Here is an 18298-nt window from a genome sequence, read left to right on the forward strand (position 1 = left end):
AAAGACCACTTTAATTCTTTATGTAAGACTGTATAAAAAGATACTAGGGGTTCTGATCCGCATTGTGGCTGCACCTGTAAAATTGAATGTGTGTCCATTTTTCTGGAATAATAGCCCCTGTATGGAAGAACATATTTTGTGGCTATATAGTCTATATCCTTTTCCTGTCAGCTGCACTCCCCAGATAAAACTATACAATTCTTGGTGTTCCTAAATATTTTAGTACAGTATATCTTTTCATGTGACAACACTGAAGAAATGACACTTGGCTACAATGTAAAGCAGTGAGTATACAGCTTGTATAACTGTAAATCTGCTGTCCCCTTAAAATAACGCAACACACAGCCATTAATGTCTAAACCGTAGGCAACAAAAGTTAGTACACCCCTAAGTGACAATGTCCAAATTGGGCACAAAGTGTCAATATTTTGTGTGGCCACCATTATTTTCCAGCACTGCGTTAACCCTCTTGGGCATAGAGTTCACCAAAACTTCACAGGTTGCCACTGGAGTTCTCTTCCATGACAACATCACAGAGCTGGTGGATGTTAGAGACCTTGCGCACCTCCACCTTCCATTTCAGGATGCTCCACAGATGCTCAGTAGGGTTTAAGACTGGAGAAACGCTTGACCAGTCCATCACCTTTACACTTAGCTTCTTCAGCAAGGCTGTGGTCATTTTGTAGAGTACCACAGGACATGAAGGATGCAAACATTGTCACATTGTATAAAAACAAAGGAGATGGATGATTGCAATAACTACCATGGCATCTCTCAGTGTTGTAGGGAAGCTGCTTGCCCGTGGTGTGCTGAAGAAACTCCAGGCGCTTGCAGACAGAGTCCAGAATCACACTGTGGATTTCAAGCTAATAGATCCACCACTGACATGGTATTTTCCCTCAGACAGTTGCGGAGAAATGTAGGGAATAACGACAGCCACTCTTTGTGGCCTTCGTAGATCTCAGAAAGGTCTGATTTGGTTAGCAGGGATGGCCTTTTTAAAATACTTCCCAAGATTGGATGTCTATCTCAACTCCTTAACATCAGGTCTTTTCACGAGGAAATGAAGAGCACTTTAGTTTTGGATGGCTCAACATCTGAACCTTTGACATCCGAAGCGGAGTGAAACAGGGCTGTGTCCTTGCGCTGACCCTGTTTGGGATCTTTTTTGCTGTCATGCTGAAGCATGCCTTTGGAACTGCAACAGAAGGCATCTGTCTCCAGACTAAATCAGATTGAAAGCTCTTTAATCTCTCCAGATTGAGAGTGAAGACCAAAGTCCAACTGAAATGCATGTGGGACTTCCTCTTTGCCGATGATGCAGCTGTTGTTGCTCATTCTGCTGAAGACCTCCAACAACTCATGAATCATTTTAGCAGGGCCTGCCAAGACCTTGGATTAACAATCAGCCCGAAGAAAACACAAGTCTTGGGCCAGGGCGTAGACTCACCTCCCTCTGACTCCCAAGCCAACTACACCAGAGCACAGAGTGCTGTCCTCTGAAGATGCCGGCCACAGAGACTGGCAAAACGTTAGGAAGAACAACCTTCAGAACACGGCCAAAGAGCCTGAAAAACCCACAACAACCATCACCTCCCTCTATTACCATCTCCACACAAGAATTGGAGGTTATTCATGACTTTGTGTACCTTGACTCAACGATCTCCAACACTCTCTCCCTAGATGTCAAGCTGGATAAATGCATTGGCAAAGCAGCTACCATGTTCTCTAGACTCACAAAGAGAGTATGGCTCAATAAGAAGCTGATGGCATACATCAAGATCCAGGTCTATAGAGCCTTTGTCCTGAGCACACTCCTGTACTGCAGTGAGTCCTGGACCCTTTGTGCACAGCAGGAGAGGAAGTTGAACACCTTCCATATGCGTTGTCTCCAAAATATTTTTGGTATCACCTGGTAGGACAAAGTTCCAAACAGAGTAGTCCTAGAATGAGCTGGAATTTTTAGCATATACATTACTGAAACAGCGACATCTACGTTGGCTTGGGCATGTCATGAGAATGGCTGATGTTTGGATTCCTAAAGATCTCCTGTATGGAGAATTAGTGCAGGAAATCGTCCCAGAGGTAGACCACAGCTGTGATACAAGGATATCTGCAAGCGGGATCTGAAGGCCTTAGGAATGGACCTCAATAGTTGGGAAACCTTGGCAACTGAGCATTCAACCTGGAGGCAGGCAGTGCGTCATGGCCTCTCCCATTTTGAAGAGACCCTTGTCCAGCAGGCTGAGGCAAAGAGGCAGTCCCAAAACCAGCCAAATCAGGGAGCTGGGCAGGGACTGGATTGTATTTGTTTTCAGTGTGGAAGGGATTGTCACTCTCAAATTGGCCTTCTCAGCCGCACTAGATGCTGTTCCAAGTCCTCTATTCAGAGCACGTTACCGTAGTTTTTCAAGACCAAAGAATGCCTAATCAATCAATAGTTGTTTTGCAGGTGTGTTTAGGGTTGTTATCTTGTTGGAATAGTGCCCTTCAGCCCAGCCTTCAAAGGGAGGGGATGATCCTCTGGTTCAGTATGTCACAGTACATGTTGGCATTCATGGTTCCCTCAATGAACTGTAGCTCCCCAGTGCCGGCAGCACTTGTGCAGCCCCAGACCATGACATTCCCACCACCATGCTTGGCTGTAGGCACGTCACACTTTTCTTTGTACTCCTCACCTGGTTGCAGCCACACATGCTTGACACCATCTGAACCAAATATGTTTATCTTGGTCTCATTGGACCACAGGACATGGTTCCAGAAATCCATGTCTTTAGTCTGCTTGTCTGGAGGAAACCATATGCGGGCTTTCTTGTGCATCATCTTTAGAAGAGGCTTCCTTATGAGATGACAGACCAAACTGATGCAATGTGTGGCATATGGTCTGAGCACTAACATGCTGACCCCCCCTTCAACCTCTGCAACAATGCTGGCAGCACTCATATGTCTATGAGTCAAAGCCAACCTCTGGATATGACGCTGAGCATGGGCAGTCAACTTCTTTGGTCGTTCATAGTGAGACCTGTTCTGAGTAGAACCTGTACTGTTAAATCACTGTATGGTCTTGACCACTGAGCTGCAGCTTAGTTTCAGGGTTTTGGCAATCTTCTTATAGCCTAGGCCATCTTTATGTGTAGAGCAACAATTTGTTTTTTCAGATCCTCAGATAGTTCATTACCATGAGGTGCCATATAGAACTTCCAGTGACCAGTCTGAGAGAGTGAGAGTGATAACACCTGCTCCCCCTTCATACCTGAGACTTGTGACACTAACGGATCTCATGACACCAGGGAGGGAAAACAGCTACTTGGGCCCAATTTGGACATTGTCGGGGTGTACTGACTTTTGTTGCCAAAGGTTTAGACATTAATGGCTGTGTGTTACGTTATTTTGAGGGGACAGCACATTTTCACTGTTATAAAAGCTGTATACTCACTGCTTTACATTGCAGCAAAGTGTCATTTCTTCAGTGTTGTCACACGATAAGATATACTAAAATATTTATGAAATGTGAGGGGGTGTACTCCTGTGATATACTGTATATAGAAAGAACATTGTAAAAAGCTAGAACTGCTGTGTTCTCACTATGTATAAGTAAATACCAGATTTGTATTAAAAGTTGAATTATATTTCTATTATATTTGTGCTTTATTATAATAGTGAACAGAAGTTATTTATTTGTTTGCACTGTTGGGATTTTATGGTCCCGAAAACCGAAGGATACAAAGCATAGGCAAAATACAGTAGTGCAATTCTTTTAGAATTACTATTTGACAATACTGTGACTTTTTTCCCTTTGATGTAATATTCAGATTCAGAATTGAGTAAAATCATAAAAAATTATTTACTTCTCAGTCATCTGTTTGCTGTGAAAACCAAGTCTGTTTATAGCTCTCTTCAGATCAATTTCATATTGTCTTTCCTCACACCATGGTATTGAAGCCCATAATTTGTCATGGCTCCCCTTGGGTAATTTTTTGCTCACTAAAGGCATGAAAAGTAGTTCTTCCACATGCAGGATATGAAATAAGGGTACTGTCGCCATCACACATTATTTAATATAAAAGTACATTTGATGAAACCTACTTACTTGAAAACCAGTGCCATTAATTTAATGAAGGCTTTTTCTTAAAATATGTTTAAGATCAGGATGGAATGGTCAAAGTAGCTTGGTGATGGTACTGACATTTTTCACTTGAGGGAAGTGATGGGGATTGGAGTATTCTTTTCTCACATGTTGAGTAAACATACTGAAGAATATCTAAGTAGGGCTGATGTCAGAAGCTGAACTGGAAATAGTAAGACAAGAAAATTTATGAGAGGCTAGTATAAGAATACTGGAAATACTTATTAAAATGAATTCAGTGTCACTTGCAATGTTCTTGACATGGTGCTATGTTCCATCCTACACACCGCCTTGGTTACCCTCCTGCAGAATAATTTCAACAGTGACTGAAGAACACAGTGATGATGTTGGTTAATATGCAAGAGTGCCCAAGGTTATTATGATGATCCTAGTGCCACATGCAGAAAACATCATGATATGCAAAAGTCTCTTATAGAAAGTATCTCAAGTGTTATATTGTTTCAGTCATAGGTTCATTTTAGTTAATATAGGGATACTATTTTTTCATTGTGTTCTGGACACTTTCCCCTGAGGATTAATTCAACATACGAAATTCATAGCCATTCGAAATAAACTATAGAACATAAATTTATTGTATGTCTTTGGGCCAGTCACAGTTTCTTAGCCGTCACAAGGTCGTGATGATAAAGTGTGGGTGGGAGAAGGACAGTCATGTATGCCACACTGAGTTCATTGGAGAGGTAAAGGTTCCCCTTGACAATTTTTGTCCAGTCGTGTTCGACTCTAGGGGGCGGTGCTCATCCCCGTTTCCAAGCCATAGAGCCAGCGTTTTGTCTGAAGACAATCTTCCGTGGTCACATGGCCAGTGCGACTTAGACATGGGACGCTGTTACCTTCCCACCGAGGTGGTCCCTATTTATCTACTTGCATTTGCATGCTTTCGAACCGCTAGGTTGGCGGAGCTGGGACAAGCAACGGGCGCTCACTCCGTCACGTGGATTCAATCTTACAACTGCTTGGTCTTCTGACCCTGCAGCACAAGCTTCTGCGGTTTAGCCCACAGCGCCACCATGTCCTGTTCTCATTGGAGAAGAGGAATCTAAATGTAAGAAATGTCAGTTCCCAAAATAAAGCCTTGGCAATGAATAGTAACCTGGTTGTCACAACAGAACAAAACCATTTTTACCGTGTTTCTGAAATTCCCTCACCAGTCATGTCATATTCTACCCAACCCATAGCTTACGATTGTCCACCAGTTCTCACAGACGCACACAACCATTCCCCACTCTGCAGACCCGCAGCACCTTACCTGAAGAGTGACTTATATTAGGTTTCATAGCTCTGCTTGCAATGCACTTTTCTCATGAGCCTTACCCGCTGGAAGACCACATAATGTTATTGATAAAATCCAGCTGGAGTTCCCTAGGAGCAAAAAATGGCTAAACACTGGCTGTTCTACTTTCAGCGCATCACGAGAAGACAAGGCTCATCAGAAAAGACAGTAATGCTAGGAAAAGTTGCAACAGGAAAAGAGGAAGACCAAATAAGTGATGAATTGTGTAAAAAAAATGGCCTCGAGTTTGTAAGAGCTGAGTCATCGGTCTGTTGACAATAGGAATTTCTGGAGGTCACTAATTTGTAGAGTTGACATAAGTTGGAAGTGACTCCACAGATCATAACAAAATGTTACTAGAAGTTCTGTCTGAAATATGTATGCCATTCAAAATGTGTAGAATGTGCAATGGGGAAAAGTGGTTGAAAAATAAACCCTCTGACAAGAATCTAATTTTCTTCTCCAGGTATTAAAGGTATTTAGTACCAAATACAAATTTGGTCCCCATTTAATGAAATGAATAGATGAAATTGATTGCCAAACTACGATTTCATCGCAAGCAGCAGGATCTGAATTATTCACAGTTTAACACTTTTTGGTTTCAGCAGTCACAATTAGGTTTAGCTGGACTTGTATATGTTTGTTTGTTTTACACAGTGGGTTATAGCGAAACCACCACAAATTCATCTGATTGTTTATGAAGCACTTACTGATTTTTAAAGCAAGCAGCGAGCTGACATTTTACCACATGATGGGGCTATACCCTCAAGTGTTGTCTGACTTGAGATAAGAATAGTCAACCCCTTGAATTAGTAGGGTTTGTTTCCATCAATTGTAAGAAGTAGATAATCTAAGTGAATAATCAACATGATGCCCTGCCCAGAGAGGAAACACTCTTGGATTTGTCTTGTTAGGTGAATAAGCCCACAACCATGGTTTAGTTCCTAATTACTGATGTAGCTGATGCATTAAGTGGCCTTCAACATGACAGTTGCTTGATGTTTCACCTGTCTGCATTGCCTTATTGCTCTGCCATGATAACGTCTTGCTATTTGGTTCACTTTCCCAGATCCACCAAAGCAAGCTCATTTTCTGCTTGCACAAGTGAACACATACATTGTATGAGTAATGAAAACAATACTCCTTAAATAAAGAAACAAAGCATGAGAAAACAAGACAATCACAAAATAAAAAATAAAGAAGACAAAATAAAAAAGAAGACAAAAATGCCGTGGCACTTTAAAGATTGATTGTTATATTTTAGTGTTAGCTTTCATGGACAAGCCCACTTCGCCAGAGATGAACTGCTAAAATATAGCTGTCTTTAGACTGCTACAATGTTTTTGCTTTCTTTATTTTTTATTTTGTCTTGTTAAATTTTTTATTTTGTTTTGTTTGTGCCTGATGTGCTAGCACAGACAGACACAGCTATTGCTTCTTAAACTACAAATAACAAGGTTCAGATGGATTGGGTGTGATTCATTTCCCAGTCATCTGGATGAACAAGATCAATTATTGGAAGATTATAGTGTATATATTAAAAGTCTAGGATATGAACTGTGTGCATAAACACATAAAGAGGTAACATTTTTTGTAATATAGCCATTGTGATCAGTCTATAGTAGGCAGTGGGCAACAGTGCTCTGCAGGTGTTATTGGACGGGAAGTCCCATAGTCCTTCACCACCAGCTATGCTGCCTTTGGCTGATGGGAGGTACAGCCTGACAACATCTGGAGAGCCACAGTTGCCCATCTCTGCTTTGCAGAACCATGTCTGAGCATCAACTTTGTGAAATATTTTTTTAAAAAATTAAGCTAAGCTGCTTCATGCTAGCTAGAGTCTGCCTATGAAATGGTTACCAGCATAGCACCTTTCTAATTTTTTTTCATAGAGTCTGAGGATTGTAATGTAACCCATTTGGTTTTGAGGATTAGCATTTTTAATGACTGTTTGGCATCTTTTTTCTTTTGCATATGGACAGTCAGGTAATGGCACATTGTTTTGCATGAAACACTGGATTCTTTTTCCAGGTATTTCTGCTCCAAGTCAACAAAGGTGACTATGAGCCTCCCACAAGGCAATTCCATGTGTGGGTGGATCCAAGACAGGCCTATGTCTACATAAAGAGGAGAGACTGTAAAATGGCACCTCGACACCTCTATCTCAAAGTCTAAACACTAGTCTGCCTTCAAGAACAATGGCCATCACAGCTGGCCCCACTTTTAGCTGTTGGCTTCTTCACTATCCTTAGGTTTTATACTGTACTAGTTTTGCCTAATAAAAAGTTCTGGAAAAAACAGAATGTTAGGAAGAACCACCTTCAGAACATGGCCAAAGAGCCCGAAAAACCCAGAACACCATTAGATCCCGGCCGTGAAAGCCTTCGCGAATATATAAAAACAGAATTCCTTATTGGTAACTTTTACTGATTTAATAAAAGTATTATCCAACCCAGCACTCTACTTCTCTTTAAGCAATGGTCCCCAGCTTTGAAATTCCAGATGTTCTTGGACTACCATTCCTAAACATCCTGGCCAGCACAGCTTATAATGAAGGCTTCTGGGGTTTTTAGTCCAAGCACTTCTGGGGACCCAAGATTGGGAACCACTGCTTTAAAGTGACCTTTTGTGAGGTTCCAGCATTTCCTTCCAAGCCCAAGCTCAGTTTTGTCAGCATTAAGTGCTTTGGAAAGGACTAAGATGAATGGCTGAAGATTATGAGTAGAGATATTGTGTCACTTTTCCCACTGTGCCTGCTATACAGAAGGTATGTAGCTCCCAGGTAGGTGCCTGGCCTTGTCACTCTGTTACTTCACTTATTTCAGTTTGAGGGAAATTGGCTGTCATTCTGAGATTTTATTCTTAGTTCCAGTTCTGTGAGGCTCTAATTTTGAATGCTTATTCTTAATCATGTTTCTCTCCATTCAGTTAATTTGACATTGGTAGTTTGCACTTGGATGTTTTTTTCTTTAAAAAAAGATTTTTGTATTACAAATTTTTGTCACTCAGTTATTGTACTTCCTTCTAGCTGTTCTAAGTACAGTATATAAATATATGAAACATGTAAGTGAATACAGAAACACGGAAAGAATATAGAAAGCTTCCTGATGCTTTGGACCATTACCTCATATTGCCAACCCAGATAGGCAGTAGCTTCCCTGGATTTCAAAGTACTGTATATACTTTCCTGCCCCCCCCCCCCCGGAAAAGTCTGGTATTCCTTTGCGATCTCCCATTCAAGTACTAAACAGTCTTGCTCTCCTGAGTTTCCAAAATCAGATGAGATGTAGTGTATTGTTCAAGGTATAATGGTCTTTAAAAGGTAATGTGCCAAGTTCATTCCCTTGATATATATTTTTTTAAAATAAAGTTTTTCATGTTAACTGAAAACGAAATGTTTCTAATTCTTATAATTGCAAAGACATGCTTTAAAATATATACGCAATTCCTGATGAAATCTCTGAAACCACAGGAGTTTGCAGATCCTGAGATTTCCAGTATTTGGGAGGGTCTTACATCTTTTCCAGTGTCTAACATAAACTATTTCTCCTCCACTAATTTACTAGCATAAATATTATATAAGGCAGAATAGCAAACATCTAATATAAATTAGGGATAACAACACCAACTATACAAATTGCTAATGAACATGAACCATGTTCATTTGCACAACAAAGCCATGGAAGTCATCTCTATTTTTTTCAGAACACAGCATTCATCTTAACCTGAAAATAAATAAATATATTTATCTATTTTCAGGTTAAGATGAATGCTGTGTTCTGAAAAAAATAAAGATGACTTCCGTGGCTTTGTTGTGCAAATGAATATATATTTATTTATATATTTATTATATATATTAGCATGCACAACCATACCTATGCTGCTGAGCAGGCTACTGGTTATTTTCACACAACCTAACATTCATTCACCCACAGGACGCACAAAAATGTCATGTTTGCTTTAGCAGTAGGTGCCAGATTTCTGCAAAACCTTCTAGCACTTTCTACAAGCTTTTGGAATCATCTTAGCTGGTATCCAGTAGCCAATTTCCCTGCATGCAAGAGGAATATATTTAGCCCATGGTCTTCAAAAACAGTCCCACATAACTCTCTTGCTGCTTGTGAAACAAATGTAGCCTGCATTGTTTAACTTCTTTTAAAAAGAAAGCAGACAGCATTGAATCTTCAATGTGTGTTGCATTCCAGCTAGCACTTAGCGCTTCCTCAGCTGTTGGCCCCTGACAGGCAGAAGCATGTGGTTTCTAAAAATACTTTCAAGAACACGCATTATCTTCCCAGTAGGAGAGTGTAAATTAAATGTTGTGAATTTTGTGTTCACAATAAATGGCAGTTTTGAAAACATGATGGTTTTATTCATTCTCATAACAAGGCAATTTTGCTCATGTGTAGCTAAAATGTCTGCCCCCCCTCCAGTTGTGGGGGGTAATCTGAATTAACACCCCCCCCTTACTGGTGCTGTTTGGGAGGTGCAGAGACAGCCCATTTATAGGAGTGGTCCTGTGGAACTTGGAAAGCCTTTAAAGAGCAGGGGTGATAAGAGATTTGAGTCACTTGAAATGGTCCTGTGATACACTTGGATGCCCTCACACGACAGAAGAAGGCATGGAGACTGTGGAAGTGTTCACCACTGAAGAGAAAGGCAGGGGGCTGAAGGCAGCAAAGGAATTTTGGGCAGGAGATGTAATTTTTGCAGAACGAGCCTATGCTGCTGTAGTATTTGACAGGTAAGAAGGAATTACTGAGTGCATTGATGTAATTCAGGGCATGAATGCATGGGGCCAGCTCATTTTGATTATGGCTGGTCAGAAATTACAGCCTCAGCAAGGAGAGTGTTATGACTCGTCATCAAATGTATTATGAGAAGACAGAGCATCTCAGGAGAGAAGAGATGTTCACAAGAGCTAGAGTTACTCTAGAACTAGTCTACAGTAGTTTAGCTAAGAGAATGAACTTTGAGAAAGTTCCCAGTTGAGCCTCATCTGCACTGTGAGCCTTCAGTATGTAGATAACTGCCATGGGATTGTTATAAGACAACGCTGAGAAACTTCTGGCCCTCCAGATGCTGTGATACTTCAACTCCCATTGTCACTGACCATGCCAGTTGTGACAGGTGGAGAGTCCTATCACTACAGGTTCCCCATCCATTTTATATAGGGTTATATGAATATGAAAGATTTATGAATTTTTGTTTTGTTTATATGCATATGTTGGCATCATAATAATCTGTCAAGAATCTTCTATGTCAAGGACATGGGATGCGTGTTTTATTTTGGTATGGTGTCACTGAGGCTGGTTATCTTGGCAATTACATACAGATTCATCTGGAGTAGGATTAACAAGACTTTGCTTCAAGACCTAAAGTATAGCACATCATTTCCCGTTTGCCTTCCACCCCTTACCATCCTTTCCTATCTTCATCTTTAATATCATTTTTACATAAACACATTATTTGGGTTTGTACCAGCTCTTGGAGATTCTCCAAAGTCCCAGAATCCATAGATACCTGAATCCTCTTCACATATTTTGCATGTGAAAAGGCTATGCAGCTGGAAGCAGCAACAAGATAGTTCCTTTGAGTTTGCCTTGCCCACTGGAGCATGCATTCATGTAGACGCCCAAATCATCATGTAGATGTTGGGGACAGTAGGACCAGACAAATAGTCTTCCTGCATCAGGAGATTGTTAATATTTTTGCCTGGCCACTATTTTTTAAACACTGGAGATGTTTTTCAAAGTGAGTACAGAGGATGATAAAGGGTTAACAATGCTGCCTACACTCGCTAATTAACTTTCCCACAATTTACAGGATAGATAATGGTTTTAACCTTCCCCTGCCTAGTGTGAACACTAGTTAGGGCTTTACTGGAGCCCTCCCTGTACTGTATTTGGCCATTGTATGCTTTCAGCTTAAATATGAGAAGAGATCACATGTCTTATCACTCATTGAATAAGCACTCTGAGGTGCCTGTCCCTGTCTTTTTACCACAGTCATCAGCATACACAAGTGTGCCATACTGGCCTGATCTAAAACTATTGAAATTACACAAGGACTTCTCCATACATGCAATCAGCAGCTATGCACAATTGGTCACTGGCCAAATAGGTTTCTCATAGATAGAAGGTCTCCTATTGATCGTCGTAATGTGAAGAATTGGTTCCCGAAGCAGGGAACCAATCTTCGCAAAGCGAAAAAAACCCATTTAAAATATTGTGAAGCGAATTTGTCGTTATACGGGGTAATCGTTAAGCGGGGCACGAGTGTAAATCTAGTAAATGTTCAGTTGATGGTTTTCTGAGTAGTGGGGTAGCAGTATTGGTATTAGAAATGGATAGGGACAAATGCCTCATTTAATGAGTGGAGGGTGCTATGTATACCCTGCTGCTGAGAAACCCTGTTCCAGACATCTGTAAAGACCCTGGAAAAGTGCTGTCTATAACCCAATACAATGAATTTGGTTGTGTAAACCAATAAGTGAGGATTCTGAATTCCATAATGATAGTTCAATGTATGCTTCCCTTATTATTTAGTTCAGTTTTTCATTTTACCTCTCTGTACCCCTTATAAATTTTGGTGCCCTGGGGTACACGAGGAAAGAACTCTGACAGAAGCTCTCTTCCTGTTCATATTTGTGTGTGTGTGTTGAATGGAAAGAAAGAGACATTTTTCTGCTTGTGTCCTATTGTGAGCGAAAATGCAGAGATGTTACACCGGCATGGCCAGTGAGGCAACTGCGTCTAGCATCCCAAGCAAATTAGGCCCTTAGGGAAAAGGGTATCTTTGTATGGTCCCATTCAAGCATTCCTTAGCTGAAATCGGCTTGCCACACTTATGGAGGAATGGCTAGCCCCCCCCCCCCCCGCTGTTGTTTGTGTGTGAAAAGTCACCTGACATCAAACTGATTCTGACTTAACAGTGACATAGTAGGTTTCCAAGTTATCTTAGATATTTAAGAAGTAGTTTTTTCAGTGCCACCTCCCCAGAGACTTTTGATGGGGGAGCAGAGATTTTATTCCATATGTCCTGGGTCCCAGTCCAAAACTCTAACTGTTACACTACACTCGCTCTTGAAGTTTCATGTTATCAGTGCTAAGTGACTTATGTTAATGTTGTGAGTTGTCTGGCAGTGACTTCAAAAATAAAACATGCTAATTTTGCTAGGCATATAACATGCAATATGCAGTTATTGAATAGCTGTTCAAAATGTGTTGCTTGTTAAAAAGCAAATATATAATGTTTGCAAAAATGCTGCTTCTTTACATCAATCCAGCTGAAATCCAGCAGCATAACATATGCAAATAAGGTATGGTGTTTTTTCAGCAATTAAAAAAAATCTTGATTTCTCCCTCTTCCAAAGGTTCTGAGTCTCTCTCAAGATTACTTTCATTGTGAGGAAGCTGTTTGGGGGGGGTGCACAGGACCTGGGGGAAATATCTAATTTCTGAAAATCACTGCTGGTTGAATGATTTTATTGGCAGCAGGTATTTTCAGAAATGAAAGATTCTTCCCCTTCCTTGTAGCCCCAGACAGCTTCCCACTCATGAAAGACCCTGAGAGGAAATTGGAACCTTTGTGAAAAAATTTAATTTCTGAAAAACCACTTGTAGCTGATCATGTCATCTGCATCTCATGGCGTAAGTTATGTTGCTGGATTTCAATCCACATCTTTCATGTCTTTGGGTTTTAAAAGACCAAAACAATATATACAAGATACCACTAGAAAAAAAAATAGGCAAATGTCTGAATTTCACCCATAGTACAGGCATTTCACATTTTGGGATTCTCAGCCATTATCTTTGTTAATAGCCATTTGGATCCCTCAAAAAGGAGTACTATAGGTAGAAGCAGGAGCTGCTGGTGTTGTTCCTGAACCTTTCTATTATTTGACAGGCAGTGGTGAATGTGATGACAGCAAATGTAGTGTTTGTATTATATCATTGAATCAAAACTTGTCTTCCCGCTTGTCTCTTCCTGTCTTTGATTTCTTTTTGGGTGAATGAATGATTCAGCTCATTTGCTGTGAGCACATGCTGCCTCTGAATGACGGTCAGTTTGTTCTTAGGCTTTTCAGAGTGTATGTTTAAGACGTTTAAAGAATTCATTCCCAAAATGTAAGATGTAAATGTAAATAACATGTTTGGCACTCTTTTCAAAGAAATAGAGTGTGCTGTAACTCCTGTTTAAGTGTACCGTGCATGACATTTCTAGATTTGCTACTGTAAAACACGTGAAATGGCCGTGGGCTGTCACATTCTGGTTTGGTGTGTCAACAGATTAAATTTAAGTCTTTACCTTGATGGAGTTACAATATCAGTATGGGAGTTAGCATCAATTAATTTTCTTATTTCAAGATTGCTTTGATAGTATTTGTAAGTGTCAAAAAGAATAATTCCTGGACCTCTTTTCCATGTTTGTGAAAAATGGACACCAGCCAAAATAGGTATAGGCTTGATGGCTGTTGTATGTTTTCCAGGCTGTTTGGCCATGTTCTTTAGAACACGGCCAAACAGCCTGAAAAACATACAACAAAGGTAAGATTCCAGCCGTGAAAGCCTTCGAGAATACAGATATAGGCTTGTTTAAAAATAGGTAGGATGGAGACTAATCCATTGTAAAATAAGTAATGTTTAGACTTGATGCACTGAAATCAATGAAAGCGAAACCAATCATAACTTGCTTATCCCAATGCTGGATAGCTTAGTGATTTAGGTATCTGACTACAGAGCCAGAGGCTGGGAGTTCAATTCCCCATGGTACCTCTTTGACAATGGCTGGACTTGATGATCTATAGAGTCCCTTCCAGCTCTGCAGTTACAAGATTCCAAGATTATGTAATTCTGGATCCAGACCTCTGCACTGAATTGTGATAAACTTCCAAAGCAACACCAACACAGATTTGTTTTTTTTTTTTTAAGAATGAAGTGTAACAGAAAAATGTTCAAGCAGAAAGAATCCTTAACCATCTCTTAACTATCACAGCAAGTTTCCAAAAAAAAAGTTTCTGGTGTTTTTTTTCTACTCTGCTTTCTAAATCAAGGCATAGCTATTTTAAATTTATGGGTGTTGTGAAGTTACATCTTTGACTTGCAGGGCATGAGCAGGAAACCAGAATATGATTTGCTCAGTAACAGCTAAAACCTGCCTAAATAGTGCTTGTAAAAGATAGGTTGATGAGAGAGACTTTCCCTGCCCCCCCCCCAGCCCACAACAGATCTGGGACATTAGGGTATTAGACACATTAGCTGCTTATGAGGGAAGAGTCAGCCACACCTTCCCAAATCCTTTAAAATCACAAGGATCTAAATGCTATCTATGATATGTCCACTTGTCCGGGGAGTTGAGCCTCCCCACTGAATGTTGCTAGTCGTTTCCAGAATGCAATGTACTGGAAACCCAATAACACATTCTGATGTGCAGCTCTGTCTCTAATGTGTTGGCATTTTGTTCCAACATCTCACATTACACCCAAGATATTTGTATATGCAATACAGTTACGGCTCTTTGCTATGATGCAATGAGCTACTGTCCACTGTCCCAGGAAAACATGTATAACTACTTCTCAAGATCTGGAGGAATCTCTTATGGGATAGGCATTATTTTGAAAATATAATGAAAATAATGACATGTACGATTGTGGTCACGAAATACTGAAATAAAATATATCACTCAGTATATTAATGTTTGTAGCACCTCACCAAAACTGAGATTGCAGCTGTTGAGTTTTACTCTCCTGTGCCCATAGTTTAAATAATGTATCAGCGTAACTGAGGTGCTTTGCTGTTAGAAATCAACACCAGCTCAACATTGTCTCTTGAGAACTTCTACAAAGTGTTGCCAAAGGCAGAGATCAGTTGAAACACTTATTCTATATATGCAAAAAAGCCAAATTGTAACTTCAGGGCCATGGCGTACCAAGGGTCTACCCAGATCTCAACTCTAGACTGATGTATGTCTTTGACGTGCCTTCCCTGTACTGTTTAATGATGTATTTGGTAGGACAATAGCTTTTTCAACATTAACTTTGTTTACTGGACTCAGCTTCCTTGACCTTTTTGCTAGTTCTGTATGTGTGTTTATGTGTAGCCTTCCTGGCTTAATGTAGGATTGAATGGCCCCACAGCAAGAACTTGCCTGCCTGAAAACAAGACGTGTGGTGAAGTAGGTTTGCTGCTGTGTACCACCCTATGCATGAGTGATGGCTGTGCCCCAAAGTTGGGAAGATCACTGTTTTTAACAGTAGCTCCCCCAAGGCAGAGTGAGGCAGTGCCCTCTGGTAGCAAATGCTAGGGGGAAAGGATGACATATACTACAGAGATATTTGTGCAACACCATATATTCATCGTGCTTTAAACAAGTTTATGGCCATCAAGTGGGCTGAGGAGTACTGTCGTATTCCCAGTGGTGAAATAAGATACAATTGCCTGTCCAGTTGGCCTCTGTAGGTGTAATAAGACAGGGAAGCACTCTCTTGTCCTCTGTTACATGCAGACCAGTCCTGCTAGGCTTACTTACCCAATACACTATATTGTTCAATTGTTTTTTTAGGTAAGTCCTTAGCGGGATCACAGCATTGGTGGGAATACCCGTTTGCCGTCTGCCACCCCCTTTACAATTCACTAAACAGCAGACTGTGCTCTGCTTTCATCCTTTCATCCTTTCATTCATTCATTCATTCATTCATTCATTCATTCATTCATTCATTCATTCATTTGTACCCCACCACTCATTACATATCAAGTAATAAGTACAGCAATTCAAAACAATATCAATATTTACAAATAGCAGTTATATCAATCATGAAATACAAAAAGAAAAACTTACATCACAATAATCTCATTGGCTGTGATTTTCAGAAATTAAAGACCCACACCCCCATTCCATGGCTCCCAATATTTTCCACAATAGAAGGAATCCCAAGGGAGCCTGAGGAAGTTGATTGGGGGTAGATATTGGAAACATATTGTTGTCGTGCCAGCCTCCCTAAGGTGTTGTGTGCATCTCTTGTTTATTTTTCCTCTTGAGTTCCCATGCACACAAACTCATAGTGCATAGCAGTTGTGATGCAGCTGAACTGCCTTTGCCCTTGCATGACTGAGGAAAAGCTGTTGTGTGAGTCATCATTTCCAGTCCTAGCCACCAATGCATCATTAATAAATGTAGTAAAGGGCAGATGACATTAAAAGGTACAGGGTCATTCCTGAAAGGGCAAAGTGGGATTAGAATAACATGATGGTCTAGAGGGCAAGATATGAGTGACCGGGAGCTCTCTGTCAGAAGAAAAATTGCTGCTCAAAGGGTAACGTGTCTATGTGGACATAACTTCTCAGACTAAAAATGTTGCCAAGAAGTGATGTGTTGAGCCATTCGTGTTGTACTGCCTGATAATGTAGGTGCAATACGATGATGTAATATGATGATGTAGTAATATGATGTAATATGATGATGTAGGAGTAAAAACACTTGCATAGTACCAAATGGCCCCTTTCCCCTTTTCTGTTCCAACAGCATACTCTGCTCCTCATAGATGGAACATTAGCATTTCACGACAGAAAGTTATGCTCCCCTCAGAGTCGCTGGACTCTCTAGGACACCTTGTCTCTTCTGCCTGCAGCATTTCCTGATGCTGATCAGTTGGAATAGGTAATCTCTAACCAGAGATAGAAAAAAGGTACCAATTGTTGGTGGCCATGCTGGATGTAGAATTCGAAGAGTTTTATTACAAAACATTAGCTTTCCTCATTTTTGCACGTGACCTGGGTTTAGCAAAGTGGCAAAAGACCGGTTTTATATGAAGGACCAGGTTTCGCATCAGACTTCCTGAGTTAAAAGAACTCTGGGAACATCCCTGGGAAAGTCTCTTTCTCAGAGATGTTGCCTGTACAAAGGCATAGCTTGATAATAAGGGCTGGAAGTGAACCAAGTAAATTTAAGCACATTAATGATATTTAAAACCTTTGATGATATACTTTTCATTAAAACGGACTGATTAATTTGGCCACCACGTCAGCTTTCATAAAGTTTCTATATTGGGGCCTGTGGTAACTGAAAGATCTAACCTGTCCACACCAACCAGCTCTTGTATGTTGCACATTTTTGTGAAGAGAGTGGGGTGACTAAGGCTTTTTAAAAGGATAAACTCCCCCCACCGTGACTGAAGATTTAGTTGGTATTTTGCTCTGTTTCCAGCTTTGAAAAAGATCCTGAGGGGAGTCTAGGTTGGACCGATGGCTACTGGCAGCAGACAAGAATCTTGGATAAATAAGTTCATACCAGTTTACTCCAAAGCACTTTTGGGTACATTCTCTGTAAGATTTCTTTAAAAAAAAACATTGCTTGACATCTGCAGCTTTTTGTATGTATTTTAAAAGGGGGGGGACCGTTGAAAACTACTCTAACACAGCTCATGATTGTTTAAACTTTGCAGCCTGGCTACTCAGAGTAGGTAGTAATGACTACCTGCGACTAATGACCTGTTACAGAAAAAGACATCTTAATTTGTTTAAAACTGAATGCAAGCACCATGGTGACAATTTTGCTTTCATTTGTTTGTTTACTATGAAGAGGGAAGAGAACAGGAGTAGAGAGGAGAAATTGGGAAGAGAAGGGAGTAAATGAGAAGTAGAGTGAGAAACAAAAAGGCAAATGGGTGCACACGGTGAGGGCAGGAAGCCTTTGGACATGATAGATCCCTAGAGAGCCAAGCTGTGGCTACTAAGGATGATGGGAATTATAGTTCAGCACAGAGATTAGGCATCCTTCAGTCTCGAGAGACTCTGGTAACGTGCTCTGTATGGAGGACTTGGAACAGTGTCTAGTGTGACTGAGAAGGCCAATTTGAGAGTGACAGTCCCTTCCACACT

General features: G+C 40.6%; 1 protein-coding gene across 2 annotated transcripts in view; it reads left to right on the forward strand.

The window, feature by feature from the left end:
• Window positions 1-9756: 9756 nt before the first annotated feature.
• The window catches only part of SMYD1 (SET and MYND domain containing 1), a 41606-nt gene continuing 33064 nt past the window's right edge, over window positions 9757-18298 (forward strand). Inside the window, exon 1 of one of the 2 annotated variants that reach the window (XM_020807225.3) lies at window positions 9757-10164. In XM_020807225.3, the coding sequence (XP_020662884.1) occupies window positions 10043-10164 (122 nt within the window). In that variant the 5' untranslated portion in view covers window positions 9757-10042. The remainder of the gene's footprint in view (window positions 10165-18298) is intronic. The other variant, XM_020807226.3, reaches the window with a different exon arrangement.

This window comes from Pogona vitticeps, chromosome 6 (genome assembly GCF_051106095.1).
Source record: "Pogona vitticeps strain Pit_001003342236 chromosome 6, PviZW2.1, whole genome shotgun sequence".
Taxonomy (NCBI): domain Eukaryota; kingdom Metazoa; phylum Chordata; class Lepidosauria; order Squamata; family Agamidae; genus Pogona; species Pogona vitticeps.